Raw genomic sequence first — 24,447 nt, 5'->3', positions numbered from 1 at the left:
TTATTTTAGTGATGTTTTGGAAATCCATGCATTTAATCTGCCAGTTTCCAAACTTCACCCTGCATTTAAAACTGACATTTTTATTTGCAGGCCATATCGTATAGTAAATAGAAATATTCATCATTAAAGCTTTCTTATTGCACTAACTAATCCAAGAAAGAAAAGTGAGTAGAAGGGTGGTTGTATATCTTGAAATTTGATATATTCTTGAGGAAGTAAGTGGTCAGAAGCTATCAGACTGAGGTTCGGTATGGATGGAGTTACTACAGGTTTTGCAATCATAAGATGATACAAAAGACTGACTATAAACCGTAAAGTGGACAGTATCCCAAGGATTATAGTGGCTCATGACTTGAATGACAGTCATAATTATTTTTAAGAGTCATTCTGATGGGGTAGAATACATAAAATAGAGACACTTAAAAGCTATTCTTTGATTAAACTCAGTAGTGACGAGACGTAATATGCATTAGCATGTACTGTTCTAGACTCAAGAGGAATAGAATGAACTTCAAGAGGGCTAAAAGGAAAATAACAAATATGTTAAAGGGTTGGGGATGAAGAGAGTCTATGTAGGAAGCAGAAAAGCCTGTAGTTTATTCAGAAGAGAAGAATGTCTCTAAATGATGTGAAGAAATATTCACTCTTTTACACCTTCCTAAGTGCTTTTTCTGAGAAAATCTAATGAGACGATTGGTGAGGGAAAGTACCTTATTGATAGTAGGACGTTTAATGTTTTCTTCACAAAGAATTCAAGCATGATGAAATGGTCTTAAATTTAAACATGAAGAAATAAAGCTTTAAATAAGAATTTCCTAGAAGCTAAGATTATTACAGAATTGGTTTATTGCCTTAAAATTTACTAAAATTTACAAAGAAAAAATAATGGATGTGTGATATTTTAATACAAAATACATAATTGGTCTTCCTCTCTGGTTCCTGGCATAGAGGTTCCTAGTATTTTTGGAATTTCCAAAGGGATGGAGTGAGAGGAGTATCTTTTGTTATTCATAATAAGCCTCTTTCAACCATATTTATATTTATGCTAATGAGGTGACTCCTGAAAAATGGAAGCTGGCTTCCAGAGGAACCATTACCTGATTGGACGGTTGGAACCTTCAGTCCTACACCCCCAAAAGAAGAGGGATTGGAGACTGAGTTAATCACCAATGGCTGATGTTTTAATCAATCATAGTTACATAATGGAACCTCTATCAAAACTGTAAATGCGAGGGTTTGGAGACCTTCTGGGTTGCTGAACATATCCATGTGCCACAAGTCTAGTGCACCTTGTTCACAGTGACAGAAGCTCCTGTGCTCAGGACCCTTCTGGACCTTTTAATTTGTCTGTTCATTTGCATCCTTTACAGTATCTTTTATAATAAACTAGTAAATGTAAATAAAATGTGCCCCTGAGTTCTCCGAGTAGCTATAGCAAATTATCAAACCTGCAGAGGGGGGTTGGAGTAGTTGTAGTAACCCCATTTGCAGCCAAGCTGAACAGAAGGATGTGTAACCTGAGACTTGCTACTCGTGGGTGGCATCTGAGGTAGGCACAGTTTTATGGGACTAAGCCCTCAACCTGTGGGGTCTTCACTAACTTCAGGTAGTTAGTGTCAGAATTGAATTAAATTATTGGACACTCACTTGGTGTCCACAGAGAACTGGAGAATTGCTTGACGTGGAAAAAACACACATTTGGTGTTAGAAGTGTTCTATGAGTAGAGACACAATATTTTCTTTTTTGGAAAGAAAAAATTATGTGAAAGATGGTTTTCCTTTAATAAGCCTATTAATGATGGATTTCCTTAGTTCTTTAATTTTTCTTTATATTTCTAATTTTACATTTATGTAAATACAAAATTATATATATTTATATTCATGTAAATAAATACTATATATTTATTTTATAAATATAAAATATATATTTGTATTTTCTTTATATTTCCCTAATTTTACATAAATGACCACGTAACATTTTAAAAATGGATACAAATTGTCACTATTTTTATTTTTAATTGCAACCTGATATTACATATATATTATTTTACACTGTGATATAGAGACCTTATAGGGTAAAGATTGTAGGAGATGAGACTCAGGCTTAATAGGGCTTGGGTTCAAGTCCTAGCTTTGTCACTTTTTAGCTTTGTGACCTTGGGAGTGTTACTTAACCTTGGGAAATACTGATAATAATATTGCTCTTATCACAGGGTTATTGAGAGGATTATATTAATAAATATATAGAAAATATTTAGAAGAATATCTTGTAAGCACTCAATAAATGTTAGATATTATTTTTATCCCTAAAGCATTTCAGGTAGCTTAAAAAATATATTATAAAGGCTTTAAAAAATAAGAAAAAGGATTTAGGCAAAAGGTAAAAAATAATGAAATAAAGCTAAAAGGAGTTAAAAATTTAATATTTTAAAAATTAATATTACTTAACAAATATAAAATTTCTAGCTGTCAATTGAAAAGAAGAAAACGTGGTTGGATATAACATCTAAATGCCTATAAATTTTAAAACCATCAACCAAAAGTCATATCCTGACCTAAATGTTTCCCCAGGGCTCTCACAAAGGAATCATTGAGATATATAACTTACTTATTAGAAAGTGTAAAATGTTATGTAATCTCCACTCTTAAGTACCTTGAAAATTAAATTTCTAAATATTGAGCACCTAGGGGTCTACGTTTCCTTAAGCTTATTTTTTTTTTCCTAAACTACAGAGATCAAGCACAACTATATGATAAAAATACTCCAAAGCAGGAGCTTATATATGCCCCACTGAGTTATAGGTAAACAGATCAACAGCTAGACAGAGTTCTAATGCTTTTGAAGTTAACTATGTTTCTCTGTCTTCTTTCGGTATTCATCAACTTGCCCCATGGTGAGTCTTCCTATAATTGACAAATGTGTCCCAAATTAGTCATTCAAATACTAGCTTCTTTATTTTGCCATACTTATATAACACCTGTTCATATTTTCTTTTCTTTTCTTTTTTCTTTGTTGTTTTTTGAGACAGAGTCTTGCTCTGTCACCCAGGCTGGAGTGCAGTGGTGCAATCTTGGCTCACTGCAACCTCTGCCTCCCAGGTTCAAGCGATTCTCCTGCCTCAGCCTCCCGAGGAGCTGGGACTACAGGCGCATGCTACCATGCCCGACTAATTTTTGTATTTTCGGTAGAGATGGAGTTTTGCCATGTTGGCCAGGCTGGTCTCGATCTCCTGACCTCAGGTGATCCACCTGCCTCAGCCACCCAAAGGGCTGGGATTACAGGCATAAGCTACCATGCCTGACCCATATTTTCTGTTATATGTACTTCCAAATCACTTCTTTATTTTATTTAGATCATTTTACTAATATTCATGCACTGATGATGCTTTCTAATGCATATTAAAATAGGTTTTTATATATAAAGTTATTGATGTGTCATCCAAAATCACTACTGGTATACCACCAGCAATATTCATGACTTCTACCTACTCTTTGGAAAATACTGGAATAGAAAATTATACTTTGACATACATAGTCACATTAAAACTTTTTTATTTTTTATTTTTATTTGTTTTAATTTTTTTTAAGTTCAGGGATACAAGTGCAGGTATGTTACATACGTAAACTGTGTCATGGGGGTTTGTTGTAGAGATTTAAAAATGTGAATAATCATCTCTAATTTGGAAATGAAAATTATATTTCCTTGTTAAATGAAAAAGAAGAAACATTTTTTGTTGCTGTTGTTTTCTTTTTTTCGGAGATGGGGGTCTCACTATGTTGCCCAATCTGTACTCAAACTTCTGGACTCAAGCAATCCTCCCACCTCACCCTCCTGGGTGGCTGGGATTACAGGCAGGAGCCACTCTTCCTGATTTAGAATGGAAATTTTGAGGAGCACATCAGCCACTGTGTCTGGTCAGAATCACTTTAAATAAAATTTTCAGCTAGGATTACTCCATATTCCACATGTATTACGAATTCAAGTCCCAAACTTAAAAAACCGTGAGATTGCAATTAGAAATTCTTAAGGAAATTTTTCTTTTTATTTTCCATGCACTACCCAGAACCAGAGTTTAAATAAGCAAGTGTCTTTTGGGACAGCCCTACATCCCTACGCCAAGTGACACTGTCAGTGTCACCTTTCAGTTGTCCCAGATTTATGCTGGTGTCTCCAATTTGACCTTCCACTCTGCTCAAAAACTAGGCTCTGTCTCTTCTTCACCAACTCCAAAGCACCCCTCTTATTTATAACTTTTTCCCCCTCAAATCTGTTTCTCTTACTTTACCATGAGCACAGCCACACTGTAAAATTTTTATTTTATGCAGCAACTTTAAGAATTCTGTATCAGTATGTCTTTTCTGCACCCCCAGCTCATCACATGATTTTTACTTTCACAATTGATTTCTTTGTAATTACAGAGTTTTGATAACTCAACTGTAACCCACAGTGGATGGATTATTTTCATTTCAAAACTATATGAAAGATATACTATTTTGTATTTATGAGTTAACCCCACAAGAGAAGGTTTGAGGTCTCCAACATTATACTTGTTATAAGAATGACACTGCTTTCCTTAACTGCAGGTATGGCAAATATCTGCTTTGCTTGTGACTATTACCTTCTATTCTTCCATCACCGTGACCTGGCAGCCTTCAATAACTGATCATAACACCTTTCTCCTATGAGATAAGATGTTACCTTAGAAAGGTTTTCAATGAAAATTCTAGGTAGTCATTACCATTTACATGACATTAGGTAATCTAGTAGCTCTTTTTTGCCATCCCTGTTTAGCTAATCAAATTCACTGTATTTTTCTTCTCAGTACTATTATTTATTATTCTCACCTATTAAAACTTTATCTTTTGACTCTAATGGCGATGTACAATTGCACAAGAGTGATAGTCACCATGGAGAGACACCAAAAAATACCAGCAAAAGACACGCCACACTTTTTTTAAACATAGGTGATTAATAAAACTCCTATCTACAAATCTAGAAATTGTTACACAGAATAAAATAGCTAGCCAGCAGTGCTTCTGGAGAGCTTGATAAGCATCTGTGGCTTTCAAGTTGTCATATTGGCCCATTGCTGCCAATGAAATCACTTGATTGAAGAGAGGCTTTGAGAAACTCCTTTCACCACTTCGCCAATTTTCTGTTTTTGGTTATGTGTGAAGTTGTAGATACCTTCCAGCCCTTTTCCTCTCACCAGTAGCCAGCATACTTCTGAGAGGTTTGTAGGTAAATTAGAAAATTGAAAATCAATTTTCCAGGTGTGCCATACCCTCAGTAGACTCAGGTTTGAGCTTATCTGAAGTCATATTCCTTTACAGAATGCAGTGACAGAACACTAATAGGAATACATTTCACTGAAGCTTCAATTTGGCCAATCAATCCCTCTTACAATTAAAAGCTGAACTATCTATTCAGGAAGTCATCATCTAATGGCATAGCTTAATTTTCTGTACTCAACAAGCTGTTAAATAACTTATGTTGTCATCAATGTATCATCTAGGTATTGCTGAATCCTATTGTAAGATGAAATACAGTTGTAGTACCATTTGGGCTTTATCATTTAACTACTTCCTTAAGCTCATATTATAGCAGCCTAACCATGTGAGGGAACATGTGCTTAAAAAATCATGTCAGGATTCTCAGCCATTTTAATGGCTGCTTCTCAAAACTGTGCTCCAATGTGGTAAGAACTTTACCCTATTCTTCCCTTCTATCTGGGTATCTCAGTATTTTTTTTCCATGCTGTTGAGTACATTTCTTAATGTTTACATTATTCTGAACCATTTTATTGAGAGTTTGATACTCTCAAGTGTCTATCTCATGCTGTAGTCTCATGTGTTTGCTTTCATATTCCATCTGGATATGTATGTTTTTCCACCTTTGCACTAAGATGGAATTAATAAATAATATATTTTGTATCTGTATAATTGGAATATTCCATTTCTAATTTTTAAAATAGACTCACTACTTTTCTTCATTTGTAGTTAGTAGAAGTTGTTCCTTTTCATGTCTTTTTTTTAAGAAAAAATATATATTTAATTTTCATAGGTTTTGGGAGAACTGGTGGTGTCTGGTTACATGAATAAGTTCTTTAGTGGCGATTTGTGAGATTTTGGTGCACCCATCACCTGAGCAGTATACACTGTACCCAATTTGTAGTCTTTCATCCCTCACTCTCTTCCCACCCTTTCCTCCAAGTCCCCAAAGGCCATTGTATCATTCTTATGCTTTTGCATTCTCATAGTTTATTACAAATAGCCACAAGACTTCTGAATCTTTTAATGCCACTCAGTTAGCTCCTCACACCTTAGCCTAAATTACTGGGATCAAAAATGAATCAGACATGACATCTGTTTTCACAGAGCTGATAGTCTAGAAGAGGAAAGGAACACATGAAAAAACTACAGCACAAACCAGTGTACTCATGAGCACCATTTATAAGTTCTGAAGTTTTCATCAATGCAATCAGTCATTTTAGCAGCTTTCTAGTTAACATTTGTTCAGCTTACCTCCCACATTGCATAAGCATTCTTAACATGAATGTCTGCTTTGAGAAATTAATACTTGGGCAAAATTTTCATTCTCCAAATTGGGGAGCAGTCTCCTAATTATGTTTGTATGTAGTTTTTCTCATGAATGCGAAGATGTATTTTTGAAGTAGATCAAATAAAACTGAATTGCTATATAATATTAAAAGACTGAAGCAACTATGTGAACATTTCAGTAGACATTTGCCTTTGAAGCTTCTATATTATCCAAGAGTCAAATTGTTCCCCCACACAAAGTGTCAAATACATATATATATGTAAATATATATGTAAAGCATCATGAAATTTTGGGGAGGCTCACTGGGGAGGTAAGCAGGATTGACACATAGTGACTCCTGGACATTTTTTCCTACTGTATGAAAACAAGCTAGTTGGGATGCAAAGCTTATTTTTACTGAAGCATGGAGCAGAAACTAGACTCAAAATCCCCCCAAACTGGGAACTCTGTATTTCCCATTCAGGACACCGAGTTATTCCCAGTCACTTCTCCAAATAATTGGCACCTATGCTCTTGGTACCAAATAGTCTGTTTTTTTCTCACTGGCAAAGTCACTACCTCAATAACCCCATGTAAAAACTCGGCAAAAAAAGGAAAAAGCTCTACACTAGCCACACCACCCGTTGAAGTACAAACCCACAGTATTTTCTACCATTCCCCAGAATGTTTCCACAGAAAATGCCAGGAGGCCAAAGAAACCTTACCTATAGACCTTTCTGTAGGTCTCTAGCCTGTCCTCAGTGATACTGTTAATCATCCATGACAGTATCATGACAGCTGTAATCCCCAAACTGGGAATATTCCTTAATAACAATGTCTAGGTAAATATTGCTGGATATAGTGAACATTGTCAAGAATGTATACCCAAACAGGGGGTCAAGTTATATGGCTCTGGCTGTTTTAGCTCTCAGCCTGAACTTATTTATTTATTTATTTATTTATTTACTTATTTATTTATTTATTTGAGACAGGGTCTCTCTATGTCACCCAGGTTGGAGCACAGTGGCACGCTCACAGCTCACTGCAGCCTCTACCTCCTGAACTCAAGCAATTATCCCACCTCAGCTCCCTGAGTAACTGGGACCACAGGTATGCACCACCACACCAGGTTAAATTCTTTTTCCATTTTTTTGTAGAGACAGTGTCTCCCTGTCTTCCCCAGGCTAATCCTAGGCTCAAGCAATCCTCCTGCCTCAGCCACCCAAATTGGGATTACAGGTGTAAGTCACTGCACCTGGCCTTAATCTTCTTAATACCATATTTGCCTTGTGTTTCAATGAATTGATCATTTAATTGCAAAAAGTTTTTTAATATTAAATTCCAAAAAGGGGCAAAACCATGTTTTAATCTTAAAGTAATAAAACTAGAAATATACTGTATAAAAAATAAGGCTAATGAGATAATAGCTTCAGAAAGTTTTGTCCAAGGATCACAAACTACTCACCATCAGAACAAATGCAATCCACGAGAGTATTTTGGTGGCTGCAGATACTTTAAATTTTTCTTTCAAATAGAATGACTTGGTGAAGCATGCCATGACTATTATGCCTAGTCCGTACCACAGATTATGGCAATATCTTTCTCATTACATCATACCATGGTCTCTAAAGGCAACCTAATTTATGAACCCTACTTTGCATTATTTGTCTTTAAAAGGTTTTGGGAGAAAAAAGACATTAGCGAATATGTGTAGAAACTCCAAAGATCATTTTTTAAACACAGGTAATAAAATATAGATATGCTTAAAATTTTAAAATCACTTTAAGCATCTATATGAGCTCTTCAGTTCCAATGCCATCACATATCTGATAAAGAGTTGGTATAGATGTCCCTAAGGCAGAAATCTATTTCCTGAGATAAAGTATCAATTTTTACAATAATTCTCTCATCAGGCAACTTCTCTTTATTAGAAATTTTGCATGTGTTTTTTCTATTATGCAAACAAAAGAAAATCAGGCAGAATACTTCAGCAAGTGGAAGGAACATTACTGCAATGTTCCACATTGAAAATTAAAATATTCGAGGTACATAACAGCCATCTTAGATTTAATTAACATCTGATCAGTCGGCTTAATGTCTTTCCTTTTGGTGACTTTTTATTTTTTATAACAAATAACTTCAATTATCTTCAAAATTTTGACCAAATTGAGATTCTTGGAAACTTAACAACAGAAGAGTTAACAAGAACAAAAAATCAACCAACAACAGCGATTCTATTCAAAGCCAAAGGGCTATTCAATATCAGCAGTAAGAACACATTTAGAGAAGTTAAGACTAAGGTAAATACATGAAAAATCGTCTCTGAATGAAATCAAGCAGAACAAAGCCAAACAATACAGTGATCAGAATGTGCACCTGAGACATGCAGCTTTTGTAATTATGATCTGGTTATTTTGAAACAGCGAGAATGCTATGCTGTTATCTATCTCTGAAGAGCGAAGTATCCTAAATTAAACATCATTTATGCATTCATATACTTATCATCCATCTATCAAATATCTATTGAGCACTTACTATGTGTCAGACACTCTATCTGTGTTAGAAATAAGATCCTCAACAAAAGCAAAGTCTATTGCCTGACGAAACATTAATTTTAGTAGAAGAGAAAATACTTACAATTAAAACCAACTTTTGAGTAATATTGTTTCAGATAGGCATACATGCTATAAAACAATGTTGCTATAAAACAATGTAATAGAATAGCTGAAGATGGATTAGTTTAATATGGATGGTCGGGGAAGCCTTCTAAGAAATGTGTACCTCACAGGGCTTCTCAAACTTGGATAGGCATGTGAGTCACCTGAGCTCACTGAAATGCAGATTCTGATCAAAAGGTCTAACCTAGGACCGGAGATTCTGTGTTTCCAATGAGCTCCCAGGTGATGCTGACGTGTCAGTCCCTCAGACCACACTTTGAATACTAAGGATTTTAAATAAGAAATGAGAATGGTAAAAGTAATTGAGACAGGAGCTCCGTTTCAATAATAATTACTTGTAGGGGTTTGGGGAAGAAACTGAGATAAGTCCAGCTTTCTTTCCACCTCATTTCCAGTTTCCTCTCACTTGTTTCATTGCAGGTCCCCTTGTGGTATAGTGGAAATATATAAGCTCTGAGACCAGATGGTCCTGGGCTTTACCCTGTCTCCACCTCTTCACAGCACTGAGGCCTTGGGCAGTTCACTTTTCACTCTAAGTCTCATTCTTCTACATTGTAGGATCCTGGGATGATATGTCTGGCATATCGAAAATAATCAGTAAATGATACCTTGATAGACACTCTAGGATGCCTGACCCAGTCTCATTCCAAGACTCTTTCTCTTTTGACTATTTCTATTTTTGAGATATAAAAGCTTAGGGAAAAAAAAAAAAAAAAAAAAACCCAAACCTTGATTTATTGGCATTCCTTGGAGCTAGAAACGGGCCATGGCCATGTGACAAAGTTATGGTAAATGACGTGTTGACAGAAATCCCTGGCAGGAGAGAGAGGCAAGGGGAAATACATTCCTTCCTACAAACAAAGGAGAATCCTCCTAGAAAGAGGCGCCTGCCTTTTGTCCATCACTCTTCTTATTGTCTGCACCACAGAAATGAGTTCTAAAGGTGCAGCAGGCATCTTGCAACCATCAGGTGATAAGCAAGATGAAGAAAAACAGCACATAAAGGACAGCAGAGCAGAAACGCCAAGAGCCTGAGTGCCCACCAGTATTACAGTGTCTCTGTTTCCAACCACGGGCTGCTCAGTCCCATGCTCTTTGAAATATGAGGAAAATAAGCCTTTACTGTTTAATCTTGTGTTAGTTAGGTTTGCACATTCTTGTAGCTAAAGGCAATGCATATCTAATTGTTTAGAATAGCTGTTTATTATTTTATTTCTTCTGAAGTCACTTAGTAATAGGCAATGGTATATGCAACACAAAACTTTTGTCAGTGTAATTAACAATGCCAACCTGCTGCGGCTTGCCACTTAGACTACCAAGAAATGCCACTGCATTGGAATCTTGATTTGTATTACCACTAAAGATAATGTGAAAGGCTTCACACATCAACCCCTAAATTCTCAAAACAAATTTGAAGTGCTCATTTTTTCAAAATTGTAATTGAAATTCCCTCATTCTATGATAACTGATGTTGTTACCACATAATGAATAAGCCAGCATCAACCAACATTCCAAAGCAAATCTAGGACACTGAACAAGAAATAAACAAAAATAATTTCACTGGGCTCTGTGCCTGGAAAAACAAGGCATGTAGTATTATACTCAACTGGTTTGAATGGAAAACCAAATTAACACAATGAATGAAATGCTGTGGAAAACGTTCGGAAAATTGACACAAATGCAACTCAGTGTAGAGGAAAGGAACTTTTAAAAGACATTTACCACTGTCACACAGGTGAGGGCCATTGAATACAATAAATTAACAAGCAAGTATTTACTCAGTTTCTATTATGTTTAAGGCAATGTAGGAAATGCAAAGAATGAAGCTGTGTGCCAGTTTCAAGGCCCATAATGATATGGGAATGACAAGGTAACAGAAGTTTGATACACCAGTGCCAGAAGGTTTGGAAAGATGACTCCAGCAGCAAGGAAGAGAGTGTTTTAAGGGAAGGACACTTACTATGAACTAAAGTAGATCGGGAAAATCTGACTATACAGAAAACAAGTGGGATTTTCATGATGAATAAGGTGACAAAGATACATTCCAAGTGAGGGAAAATTCTCCTGGGTAAGGAGAAATAAGACTGTGAGCTGAAAATGAACAGGCCAGCCTGACTTGTCCCCAAGTTTCAAAAAAGTTAGAAGGTGAAATGGTAGTTAGTAAGTGGAGTGTGGGGCCGTGCGCGGTGGCTCACGCCTGTAATCCTAACACTTTGGGAGGCCGAGGCAGGTGGATCACGAGGTCACAAGATCGAGACCATCCTGGCCAATATGGTGAAACCCCGTCTCCACTAAAAATACAAAAATTAGTTGGGTGTGGTGGCGCATCCCTGTAGTCCCAGTTACTCAGGAAGCTGAGGCAGGAGAATCACGTGAACCAGGGAGGTGGAGGTTGCAGTGAGCCGAGATTGTGCCACTGCACTCTGGCCTGGCAACACACGGAGACTCCACTTCAAAAAAAAAAAAAAAAAAGGAAAAAATAAAGGGGACTGTGGGGAGCTTAATAAGCTGATTCTTAAGTAATTTGAACTTAAAATCTACTTACCTGAGCTAAGAGCATATAAGAAAGTGCTACAATTGTGTCTCCTTAATTTTAATAATGTGATGGCCCAAAGTGTTGGAAAGTTAGTAAGATTCTCATTATTGGCTTTCTCTCCCAACTCTCTCTTGAAACTGCTTTTAGCAGCAATCCTGTAATCTTTCAATTAAAAAACCCAGTGGGCACATCTGTGTCCTCATCTGACTTAATTTCTCTATGATGTCTGGTTCCATTTTTCTCTAATGTCTCACCATTATTAATCTATCTCCTTTACTGATACTCTCCTCCTGGTTCCTCAAATGTTAGTATGATCCAGGGTCCTACCCTTGACCTACTTCTTTCCTCCCTCCTATTGAAGCTGTCTTTAGCATTCCTAAAGAATCTCACCTATGATCTTTTTTTTTTTTACATTACCATCAATATATTGATGGCTGTCAAATCTATGCCTTCAGTCCATAATGCTGTCTTGATCACCTGACCCTCATGTCTATGTGCCTACAAGACATGCATAGAAACCTCAAACAGTAGACCCAATATTGAATTCATTAATGTTCCTTAGACACTTATTTCTCTTCTGCATTAACCACCTGGATTAAAGTCATTCATCATATTTGCTAGGGCAGCTAAACAAACTGCAGTCAGCCCTCTGTATCTGCGGGTTCCACATCCACGGATTCAACCACATGTGGATCAAAAATATTCAGAAAAATAATGGATAGGTTCATTTGCACTAAATATGTATAGGCTTTTTTCTTGTCATTATTCCCTAAACAATACAACACAAAAACCATTTTCATAGCATTAATATTGCATTGGGCATCATAAGTAATCTAGAGATTTTTTTAAAGCATATGGGAGGATGTGCAGAATATTAAATCATTTTATATGAGGAACTTAAGCATCAGTGGATTATGGTATCCTCAGGATGTAGTGGAACCAATCCAATGACACCAAGGGAGACTGTGCCTCAAACTGAGTGGCTTAAATAACAGAAATGTATTTTCTTACAGTTCTGGAGGCTAGAGATTCAAGATTAAGGTTGATTTGGCAGGTTGGTTTCCTGAGGACTTTCCTTGGTTTGCATAAGGCTGTTCTGTCTCCATGGTCAGCAGTCTCTCTATGCATTCACACCCCTGGTGTCTGTTTGTTCTAATCTCTTCTTATAAGAGTCAGACTGGATTAGGGGCAACCCTAACGACTTCATTTTAACTTAATTATTCAAAAGCCTCATCTCCAAATACAGTTACATTCTGAGATAACTGGGGGTTAAGGCTTCAACATATAAATTTGGGAGTGACATGAATCAGTTCATAACAGCCCTTAAACCAGAAAGAGGATCCCAAAAGATCTCCTTTTCCTTCATCTCTTATGTCAAGGCCAACCTGTTCTAACACTGAAATATATCTGCATACCACCTAAACTCCTTAGGGTTGAACTTCAACTTCGTGACTTTTCTTATTTAAAAAGGTCAACTACTTGCTGTTTCATCACCTAAAATTAACATTCTTTCCTTTCAGTCTTACTCCACACACAAATCATCTTTCAAGATTTGCTTCAATATTACTTCTCCTGTGAAGTTCTCCTTGACTCTGCTCTACCTCTTGCTATCACTGAACATACTATATTGCAAAACTGGATCTGTGTCCACCAGAAGATTATGAGCACTTTGCAGAGGGCAAGTGAGGGAGAAAAAACATAATGTAGGCCCTGAGGTTTGGCTGCATGACTGTAAATCCTAGGTTACCTTTTTTAAAAAAAAAAAAACTACGTCAATTTTGTCAAGTCACTTAAATTCATCAATAAATGGGAATAGGAATAATACTTATTTCACAGAGTTATGAGAAGTAAATGAAGTCACCTATGTGAAGCAGTTAGCATGAAGCAGAGACTCAATGAGAGCTAGCTATTTTTATAAAACCTATAGAATATAACAACCACGACCACATCTTTTATTGAGCACATTCTATATGCCCTGTGCTATGCGAATTGCATATATTATCTCTTATAAACCTATAACAAATGTAGCAGATATGTATGAGTACCTCCTTTTATAGATGAAGAAACTCAGTTCCTGAGACAGTAAGCAGCTTCTGGAAGGACTAATAGCTAAAATTTAGTGGAAAGGATTTAAGCTGAGGCTTAAGATATTTCCAAGCATATTGTCTCCATTTTGACATCTCCAAATGCTAATGCAATGCCGGGGTCAGAGTGGGTGCTCAATGAATATTTTTTGAATGACTTAATACATTATTAATCCACTTTCAAATTTACATTAAATTTTAAATATAATTTTTAAAACTAATTTAATTAAATTAATTTGATTTTAATTAACTAAAAAATTAAAGCCTCCTGCTGAGGCTATTTTCCTTCACTCAAAGTAAACAATTCCCTCTGAGCCACTCCATCCAAAGGCCCTCTGTTCTCAGCCTTGTGAATGTTTTTCCTAATCCTTTCCCACCACTGAAGACCTGGTGTCCAAAAAGACTTTGCCTACCCTGGCTTATTGTACTAAGCAGACATTCCCTCTTCTCTCCTCCCCTTCCCTCCTCCCCTCCCCTTCCCTCTTCCTTCCTTCCTTCCTTCCTTCCTTCCTTCCTTCCTTCCTTCCTTCCTTCCTTCCTTCCTTCCTTCCTTCCTTCTTCTTTCTTTCTTTCTTTCCTTTTCTTTCCTTTTTTTTTTTTTTATTAAAAGGACATATTTAACTGCCAGCCAAGATTTCTGATCAGCAATGAGACTCAGAGAATTGTAAAGCTGATTGACATATAAATCCAAATTTTATATCAAAGTATTTCTTAACTGATACAGAAAGACATAAACAGGGCCTTGTATTAAATTCACTCCATAAGTAACGCTTGACATGAACATAGAAGTAAGTGGTGTGCACATTATTTTTGGAATAGAAGTAAAATATGTGCCAAAAAGGAAGGTAGTTTTAAAGGTGATAAAAACTATCAGATTTCTGCTGAAGGCGCGCGCACATTCTCTCTCCCTCTCTCTCTCTCTCTCTCTCTCTCTCACACACACACACACCAGCAGATGCACTAGCTGAAAGCTACTGTACATACAAATAGTAATTTGAATTTTGTGCTCATCTTCTACTAATGCTGTTCATTGACAAAAGGCCTACATTATATCCCACACCTTGTTAGCCTCTTCTATAAAACAGGTTCTTCCTCATTTAAATAAACTCCCTCAAAACACAGATAAATACTTAAAGTATTTTTAATAGAAGTCCATGCCATTTATATCTCTTAAATGAAGCCCATCATATGAACCTCAGTATTAATTAATTTAATTAACATGAACCTTATTTCTACAACTTAGATGAACTTCAGTGATGCATTTGCAGAAGATGCAACACTGGGTCATGTCATGCACTCATTTAGTTTTTTTAATGTTATGACACAATAGTGCTACAGTTACATGGTGACATTTTAATAATCAAACACTTATTTGGAAGTTTTAAAAATATCATATGTTAAGGTGTGCCTTTCCTGCAAGACATGCCATCAACTGGTGAATTTCAATGTGTTTTACTCCATTAAGTGCAGGTAAAAATATATTTTTTTTCTTTTTCTTTTTCTTTTTTTTTTTTTTTGAGACAGGATCTCACTCTGTCACCCAGGCTACAGTGCAGGAGTGTGATCACCAGTCACTGCAGCATTCACCTCCTGGACTCAAGCAATTCTCCCACCTCAACCTCCCAAATAGCTGGGACTACAAGTGTGCACCACCATGACCCGGCTGATTTTTAATTTATTCTTTATTTTATTATTTTTTATTTTTGGTAAAGACAGAGTCTTCCTATGTTGCCCAAGCTGCTATCAAACTTCTGGTCTCAAGCAGTCCTCTTGCCTTGGCCTCCCAGATTGTTGGCTATTTTTAAATTATCATTTTATAACCATGGTTACTTACAATAGTTACTCTGTCTTTCTAAAAATACTACATACTTTTATGGGACATTTATAATAAGGTAGCAGTAGAAAAAACTGTTCTTGAGTGTTCAGCATATATTAGAAGTAATATTTTTATATGAGATAATGTTGAGATAAAAGTATCTAGGGACTTAGTAACAAATATTTCAAAAAATTAAATCATATTTTGCATAATATAATTAATGTTAAAAGTGTTCTGCTATTGTTTATTTAAATCTTGCAAGAGATAGTCTTTACATTGCACATGGTCCCTAAACAAAATGAGAATGTTATTGAGCACAATTTAATATATGTATTTAAATACAAATGCAAAACTCATTTTTAAGTAGAACTTTGGATAAGTTTGTTATTGGTTGACAGTGTTCAAATGGATGTCCTTCACTTCCAAACGACAGATGTAATCTTTCAAGTGCAAGCAGCTCTACTAGTGTGGCATGTTAGTCTCTCTCTGCTCCTTAACTTAGCTATTTCAAGGGAAAGAAGAAGAATATAATTCGGTAAGTTGGGAAGGTGATATGGACATGTATAGGAGAGCCCCTTTGTCTTCCCTCTCTTTAGGGAACAACTATTCTGCTCTGGTTCTCCAGACATTAAGTTACACAGTGAAAGGCTCTGCTTTGGCTTCAGTCCAGCTTTGTGACTGAGGGGCAACTTTGCCTAAAACTAGAGCTCACTAGAAGGAAGCCCACTTGGAGGTAGAGATATTTCATGTTTTCCTTTATTAGTGTCATCAGAAATAAAGGTGATATTTTGGTTTCCAATCTACTCATTTCTCATTTTTCTTTTTCAGCTGATTCAGAAAGTGGATTGCAAAAATGAGTATTTTTATTGAGCTCTCTCAAACTCCAAATGAAAAAGTATACTTCACCGCTTTTATTCATTGCAGTCCACCAAGATGGGGATTTCTCCCCTATCAAGAGACATAAGGAACATAAGACAAAGATAATTAGGGGATTTGTATAATACCATTAGGCATGGTCCTCATATTCAAAACAAGTCAGTTAAAGGTTAATAAAACTACCTTCTTTCAAGCAAAAAAAAAAGTCATGTATTTCTTTCTAAGGATTGTGTTATATTTCTATTTATCCACACATATTTGTGAATATACATAATATCAATATATATTTATATGTTTGAATAATTTTATTCAAAGAATCCTTGCCCTTTGTGTTTCTGTCTTACAAAGAAACTATTAAAAGCAAAAACTGTACACATCAATTTCCATACTTTGTGGAACTTACATTGGACAGGTACTACACTTGCTCTAAAATTCAAGTAACTTTAAGATGTCTCTTCCCTTGCATATGTAAAATAAACCACAGAATTTAGTCATGCCAATATACAGCAAAACAGACATGCATTTGCAAGGCTTTCAAATGCTAGAAGTGAGAGCACCAAACTATGATATCTGTTCATTTGGGTTGTCATTTCAAGAGACATAACGTATTGAAAACAATCACACACATTTTTAAAAAGAACTGGAATAAAAGAGTCCATTCTTAAAAAGACATAGCTGTTGAAATGTCAAGTAGCTGATTCTAAAAAAGAACTTACTACATAGGAAATCCACAAAGGATAATTGCTTTTTCTCTGGTGACTAGAATCCTACTGCTGTTTAAAACAAATAATATCAGCAGGTTTCAGTGTTAACTTATGTCAGCTTATATAAAATCCAAAGAATTTCTAAATAAATTATAATCAGAAGATACAAGGTAAACAACACAAATTCTTAGACTCCTTTAAAGATAACTGAAAAGCTTGTTTATGTCTTAAAACAAAGTATTATATTTTTATACACGATAAGGTACAGGATTCACATTTGTTTGCAACATTCTATTCTAACAACCACTAAGCTAGAGTTCTTACCTTTGTACATAACTACACTTGGCACATCTAAGTTTGAGCTACAGCAATCTAGAGGAAATGGAGAGATGTATTTTTAATCACATCCTCCTAATGTTACTTATCCCATCCATTAATTTTTGACTAATACAATGAAGTGGTGTTAATCCTTATATTGTGATAAACTGTTTTCTCATCCTCATCCTATTAACATAGGAATATGGACTTTTAGTTCCTGTCAAGTGAGTCTTTATTATAAAGATGATAGAATGGAAATGCATGTGAGTCTCTGTGATTTTGGAATATGCACCAAATACTGACTGCTAACAGTTACGAATATTTATCAGTTGCCGTTATTAAAAATGCATTTTTTCTCCAAGAGTTTTTAAGTAAACAATTTCAAAATGTTACTCCATCTGTCAATGTTTTCTGAAAACGGTACAAACCTTCTTTTTTATCTTCTGGAGTAATCTTCACTTTTGTATCTGTTATATCTTTGAATGAGGCCAGAAAAAGTACTACATCTCCTTTTTCATTCTTTATGGGAACAATATCCAGTAGGCACCAAAATGGAGACCCTGCAACAGTAAAAACAAAAAAACAAAAAATACAAATCAACCATTGCCTTGTGTTACTTCTATGGAAATCTCAATCATTAATAAAAATAAAGCCCTTAGTGTTTTCTTCAATCCCACAACTCCCTCCATCTTAAAAATGTCAGTTTTCAGATTCCATAAATTTCTATCCTATATGCATCTCTCTTCATTCCAAAGGAAATGCTTTTTCTGAAAATAAAGAAGTATTTTAAACAAAAACACTTGTCTGTGCTGAGATATTTCTGCTTACATTATTCAAACTGCATTTCTTCTTTGGACTTGTTGATGCTGAAGCATTCCACTTTATGAGAGATTGCCCCTTCCCACTCCCAGCACACAGTTTTCTTCAATAAAGACCTTTGTTTGGTATGAGTTTGCCAGAGGTTTATATAGTCAATTTAAAAATCAAAGCTTGTACAACAGAATGCTAAAATAAAAAAGATGAAAAATACCAAGTTTGGGGGAGCATGCATAGCCACTTAAACTCTCATACATTGCTGGCTGGTTGCAAATTAATACATCTACTTTAAACACAGGTAGTATTAAAATTTAATCCCACAATACTACATTATACATCAGCGTGAATGAGTGACTTACAATCATTTGAAACCAAATGGACGAGTATCACTAATATATTGTTGAGTAAAATACCTAAACACAAATGAGTAGAATGCAATAAGAATTTGTTTACATTAAGTACAAAAACAGGCAGAACTAATTTATGATGTTAAAAGTCAGGTTAATGGTCACTTTAGGGAACTTGTGATTAGAAAGGCATTCAGGTCTGGGAGTTGTAGGATGCTGGTCAAGTTTTGTTACATGATCTTTATGTTGTTTACATAGGAGTGTTCAGTTCTTAAGTGCTTACATGTATTTTTCAGTAAGTATGTTACATTTCAAAAAATATTTGAAGAAGAAATAATCAAATTCAATTCAATTTTTGAGTAAAAAACCATGAGAAATATCATTAAGATTCGAGTTCAAAATATAGTAGCCAAATGGTATTGCCTAAAGCTTGTATTTTCAATTTTTAAACATATTTTAAAATATGTATTTTAGAAATATGTAAAAAAATCTTGCACTATGTTTCCTACTGAAAGGCATTTTGGACAGGAATATTTGAAAATGATGATAAAGTTGTTGTTGCTTAAAAACTAAACTATTAATCTATTTATAAATAATTTTCCTTCATCTTCTTTTCATGAGGGGAAAAAGACTTCAATCCTGTGAATTCTCATCTTATTTGGGTGTTGATTTCAAGGTCAGGGTACAAGACAAAAATATAAGAGGGTCAAAAATATCCTTGATATTTTGAGTTGTTTTGCATACACTGTATTAGATCTCATAATTTCCAACACAACTGATGTATTCATCCAGCCTTGGGATCTATCATTCTTTTCTGCAGTTAAACACCAGGTGAAGCCATTAATTTATATTTAGGAGCCATCTGATATAAAAGTCTATTTTATTGTAGCTGCTGCTGTATTTGTTTAAAAGAATGGTTGGATTATGTATGATGTGCTGCTCTCATAAGTTACACATGAAATATAATAAAATATGCTTGCTCCTCTGTATTCTCCCAATAGCTTCAGAGTCATGATTTCCTCCTTTTTTTTTTTTCTCCTATGGTATCCCATTTCATTCATCTGCCCCAGTGTCTATGCCATGGCAATATCATTTCATAGCTGATCACCAGGCTCTAGAAGACCTGGGATCTAACCACGGTTCTAACACTAGCCATGAAACGATAGGGAAGTCAATTAACCCATCTGGAACTTGGTTCCTTTCATTGTAACATTCTCACATCCTTCACTCCAGTAGTGAATACAGTGACCCCAAAAATGTTGAGACAATAAATCAACTCAAATGTTTGTGATTCATGGAGAAGCCTCAAAAATAAGCCATACCCATAGCCAAACACTGCTATCCTCATCATCCCAGAATGGTTCTTAATTGAAATTTTATCTGTGGTCACCATTTCAGATTGGGAGCCTTTTTCAATGCCGTAGCTATGATAGAAACAAAAAGACCATCGGGCTAAACTAATAATCAGATCTTAGAGAAAGTAATAGTGGGGATACAAAGAATGGTATGAATCTGACATTGTGGTTGAAATTTTAAAGCACCTCTCTCTCAATGGCACCTCTCTCTTGCAAGAACATCACCAAATCATAACCAAGGCTATTAATTTTCCTGAGAATATTTTATCTGTGTACTCAGACAAGTATCATTACTGTCTCCAAAGAGCCTTTGCATAGGTGCACCAAAGTATTTCGGAGAGAGCCAAAACCACAGCATGAGGTGAAAGCCAAGGAAATAGCTGTTGATGTGGCAATATTCACTGATCAGCCTTTGAGGCACAGCCATCATTTCACATTATATTCTAGAAGAACTGAAAGCTTACTTTGAGATTTGTCTTTTAACTTACAGTGATGGGATCACTGACATTTTATAAATTCAATAAAACTTCATTAATTCAGATCTTTCTAAATTCAAGCTTTGGAATGATTTTACATGAACTAGACTGATGTCTACCTTCCCAGTGCCTATATGACAAAAAAGCTTATGAAGGAAACAGTGTAAAGGGCATCAAAACTATTTCCTTTCCTTCCCTTCCTTCCTTCCTTCCTTCCTTCCTTCCTTCCCCCACTCATGTTCAATGCAAGACCCTTTATACTTAGCATGCTCTCTTATCCTCTGCTTCTCTGCTTTCCTAAATCTTTCAAGCAAGTACTCCACCCTGGATTTCTAATGACACCTTCTACCTCTTATGAATGCAATAATTCAAGGCTATTCTCCAGGATCTGGCTCTTCCTCTCTTACCTGTGGGAACAACGATGATCAACTCTCTCAGTCAAGAGCAATTCAAGCCCAGTTCAACAAATCTCTCTTAGGGTTAAGGTGAGAGGCTGCAAGTCCCTCAGCCTCAAATTCAGAGATGTAAACAATTTATAAGAGCAGAGTTAGAGGGCAGACATTTCATGAAAATTTCAACTCCTTCTTTATATAGCAGTAGTAATTACCATGTGAGTTGGAGAGTGCCAACACAGATGAGACTCTGACAGGATTTAGGTTAATGACACCTTTAATTTCTATGGATAAATACAATCATGGAGAGAAAACAAGGTTTTTACCTTATACGGGAAAATCTACTTTTGGAATTGAATAGTTTTACACAAAAGCTCAAATCTGGTGGAATGTCCCTTGTCTCCGTTTTGGTACTTTCTTTTTCTTCATTGGGAAACAAGGATGCAGGATAACTTGACTTGCTAATATTTTTGTTGTTTATTTATTTTTATTGAGGTAAAACATACATACATAGTTTACCACCTGTGCCTTCTTGTTTTTTAAGAGAAAGTCTTACTCTGTCACACAGGTAGGAGTGCAGTGGCATGATCACAGCCTACTTTAGAGTCAAACAATCCTGCCACCTCCCAAGTAGCTAGGACTACAGACGTGAACCACGATGCCTGGCTAGTTTTAAATTTTTTTGTAGAGATGGGGGTCTCACTATGTTTCCCAGGCTGGTCTTAAACTCCGGGCCTCAAGGGATCCTCCCACCTTGGCCTCTCAAAGCGCTTGAATTACAGGCATAAGCCACCATGTGCAGCCCATCTTTACCATTTTTAAATGTACAGTTCAGGGGTAATAAATATCTTTATAGATACTTTTCCCTTCATCCCCCTGCCTCCCCTTCCTAGTCTAGGGTAACCAACAATCTACTCTCTGTCTTCATAAGATCCACTTTTTTAGCTCTCAAATATGAATGAGAACATGCAATATTTGTCTTTCTGTGCTTGGCTTCTGTCACTCAACATAAGGGCCTCCAGTTCCATCAATGTTTCTGCAAATGACAGAAATTCATTCTTTTTTATGGCCAAATAATATTCCATTATGTATATATACCACACTTTATCTATCCATCCCTTGATGGGCACTTGGGTTGATTCCATAACTTGGATATTGTGAGTAGTGCTGCAATAAACACAGGAGTGCAGATATCTTTCATATATTGATTTCCTTTCTTTTGGATATATACCTGGTAATGGAATTGCTGGATTACATGGAAGTTTTATCTGTGGGTTTTTGAGGACCATTCCATACTTTTCTTCATAGTGGCTGTACTAATTTTTGCTAATATTTAAAAGTATTAGAGAACTCATATGCTTTCCAGACACCACTAAAATATTCTTGTCCATAGATAAAAACTCATAATAACTAACTAATAATAATGTTTCTAGTATGGGTTCATGGTTTAGTAACTTAATAACCTAGTAACTTAATACAAGCAGGTATAAGGAAAATTGAGTTGTGAGTGGTCCCATTCTCTTTACTGACTGCGCTGTCATGATGGGAAATAACTGCATTGCTCAATATAACACAATAGGTCAAAGTGAGCTATGGACACATTTGATGTTCTCTTGTTTCTAACATCAAGCAGGATTTTGAATAAATTTTTAATGATAAATACATAACATCTTTATTTTTTGAAATTATAGTAACAATATAATATCCCAAGGGTTAAGAGCATCAGTGTTATGTGACCTAAACATTTTCAGGCATTCCTCCTAGTTCACATAAAGTCTAATGGATCTTATTCTCTACAACCATTGTCTTAGTGCTACTTAATGATAAAATAACAGGCCTGCCAGTTTTTAGAAATTAGTCCAGAGAAAATACATATATTTATATATATACACACACACACACATAAATATATAAAATATATACACATATATAAATATATATACATATATACACATATATATACACACACATATATACATATACATATTGGGGTGAGAGTGGGGAAGAGCTGCAGTTGAGTAAACAAGGCTGCTATGAATTGTGGCTGGGTGAAGGGACACTCATTTCTTCAGCAGAAAGAGTGGGGCAGTAATTCAGTCCTAACTGAATCTACCAGAAAGCTCCAAGTTGCCCCTCCTCCTTATCATATTTACTACTGTTTTGTTCTGTTTTCAGTCATCTCCTGCCCACTTTTCCAAAGTACTCTTTCTGCCTCTAGTCTTCCTCCCATGCTACTGCCAACAACCTTTGAAAATACAGGATCCTGATTAAAAACACCTGACAGCTTTTCACTATGCTCAAATCAGCACACATTCCAGAATCTAATCAATATGGAAAGTGTATTTCAAGGGAATCGAAAATACGGGAATGTGATGGACAGTGCAAAGAGGTAAACTAAAAAAAGGTGTCATGTTAAAAAGGAGGGGAATGTTCCCTGGAATACACAAAGCTGCTTGGCAGATAAGTCTCTACAGCATCCTCACCAGCTCTTCCTGATGTTTGTACTACACTAAGAGATGAAAGTAATGGTTCTTTAGAAAATATGAGGTAAAAGCTTCACCTTATCTGCAGTGAACATTTCTTCCAGGGACCATCTATTTACAGTGCAGTCCACATAGGCTGTAAGTCTTTGCTCAGCCCTCACTGAATTTATGTTGAGTCAATATCCCTCCTCCAAATGCCCTAGGATACTAGTGAGCCAAAGTAAATGGCACCGGTGCCCTGACCCCTTATGTAACAGTGGAGGGCAGCGTGGGGGTAGACAGGAGATGAACTGAGACAGCTGGAGAGCTCCCTGAACTGGGCGGTGGCTAAGGACCCCCTTCATTTCAATGTTTAATGAAAAACACAATGGGTTTTAAATTTCTTTTTGTGTTAAAGAAAAGATGGGTAGAATGCACATACAATATTGAGTTGAAAAAAGACTGGCAGAATATACATAAAATCTACAGTGGTGAACTGTGAATTATGGTTTAATTTCCTTTTCTTCTCAGCATCTTTATTTTCAAGTTTTCTAGAATAAGCATGAAGAAATATATAGTGGGATTCTGTCAACTCCAGTGATTTGAGGTAGAGATGTAAAGAGTTCAAGACTGGAGTAATAAGAATGATGAGGTCATATTTCTGGGGAATAATTTTTTATATATTGATAATTTGAAAAACAAGTTCAATGGATACTTCCATTTCAAACTTTTGAGAAGAGTGCTATGTTGAGTCTGAATATCTGACAGAGAGGGAGGGAAGGGGAGGAGAGGGGAGGGGAGGGGAGGGAAGGGAAGGGAAAGGAAATCAAGTTATGCCTAACAGAGTTAAACGTCTCGCTCTGTCACCCAGGCTGGAGTGCAGTGGCCGGATCTCAGCTCACTGCAAGCTCTGCCTCCCGGGTTTACGCCATTCTCCTGCCTCGGCCTCCCAAGTAGCTGGGACTACAGGCGCCTGCCACCTCGCCTGGCTAGTTTTTTTGTATTTTTTAGTAGAGACGGGGTTTCACCGGGTTAGCCAGGATGGT

The 24,447-nt window shown here is 36.1% G+C and overlaps 1 protein-coding gene across 2 annotated transcripts in view; it reads right to left on the bottom strand.

Annotated features, from left to right (window-relative positions):
• KCNH8 (potassium voltage-gated channel subfamily H member 8) overlaps window positions 1–24,447 on the bottom strand; it is a 385,706-nt gene that overhangs the window by 226,802 nt on the left and 134,457 nt on the right. For both annotated transcript variants that reach the window (XM_017955938.2, XM_003895159.4), the window contains exon 3: window positions 17,982–18,113. In XM_017955938.2, coding sequence (XP_017811427.1) covers window positions 17,982–18,113 — 132 coding nt within the window. The remainder of the gene's footprint in view (window positions 1–17,981; window positions 18,114–24,447) is intronic.

This window comes from Papio anubis, chromosome 2 (assembly GCF_008728515.1).
Source record: "Papio anubis isolate 15944 chromosome 2, Panubis1.0, whole genome shotgun sequence".
NCBI classification, from domain to species: domain Eukaryota; kingdom Metazoa; phylum Chordata; class Mammalia; order Primates; family Cercopithecidae; genus Papio; species Papio anubis.
The sequence above is the reverse complement of the archived record's forward strand: the minus strand, read 5'-3'. Positions and strand labels throughout refer to the sequence as shown.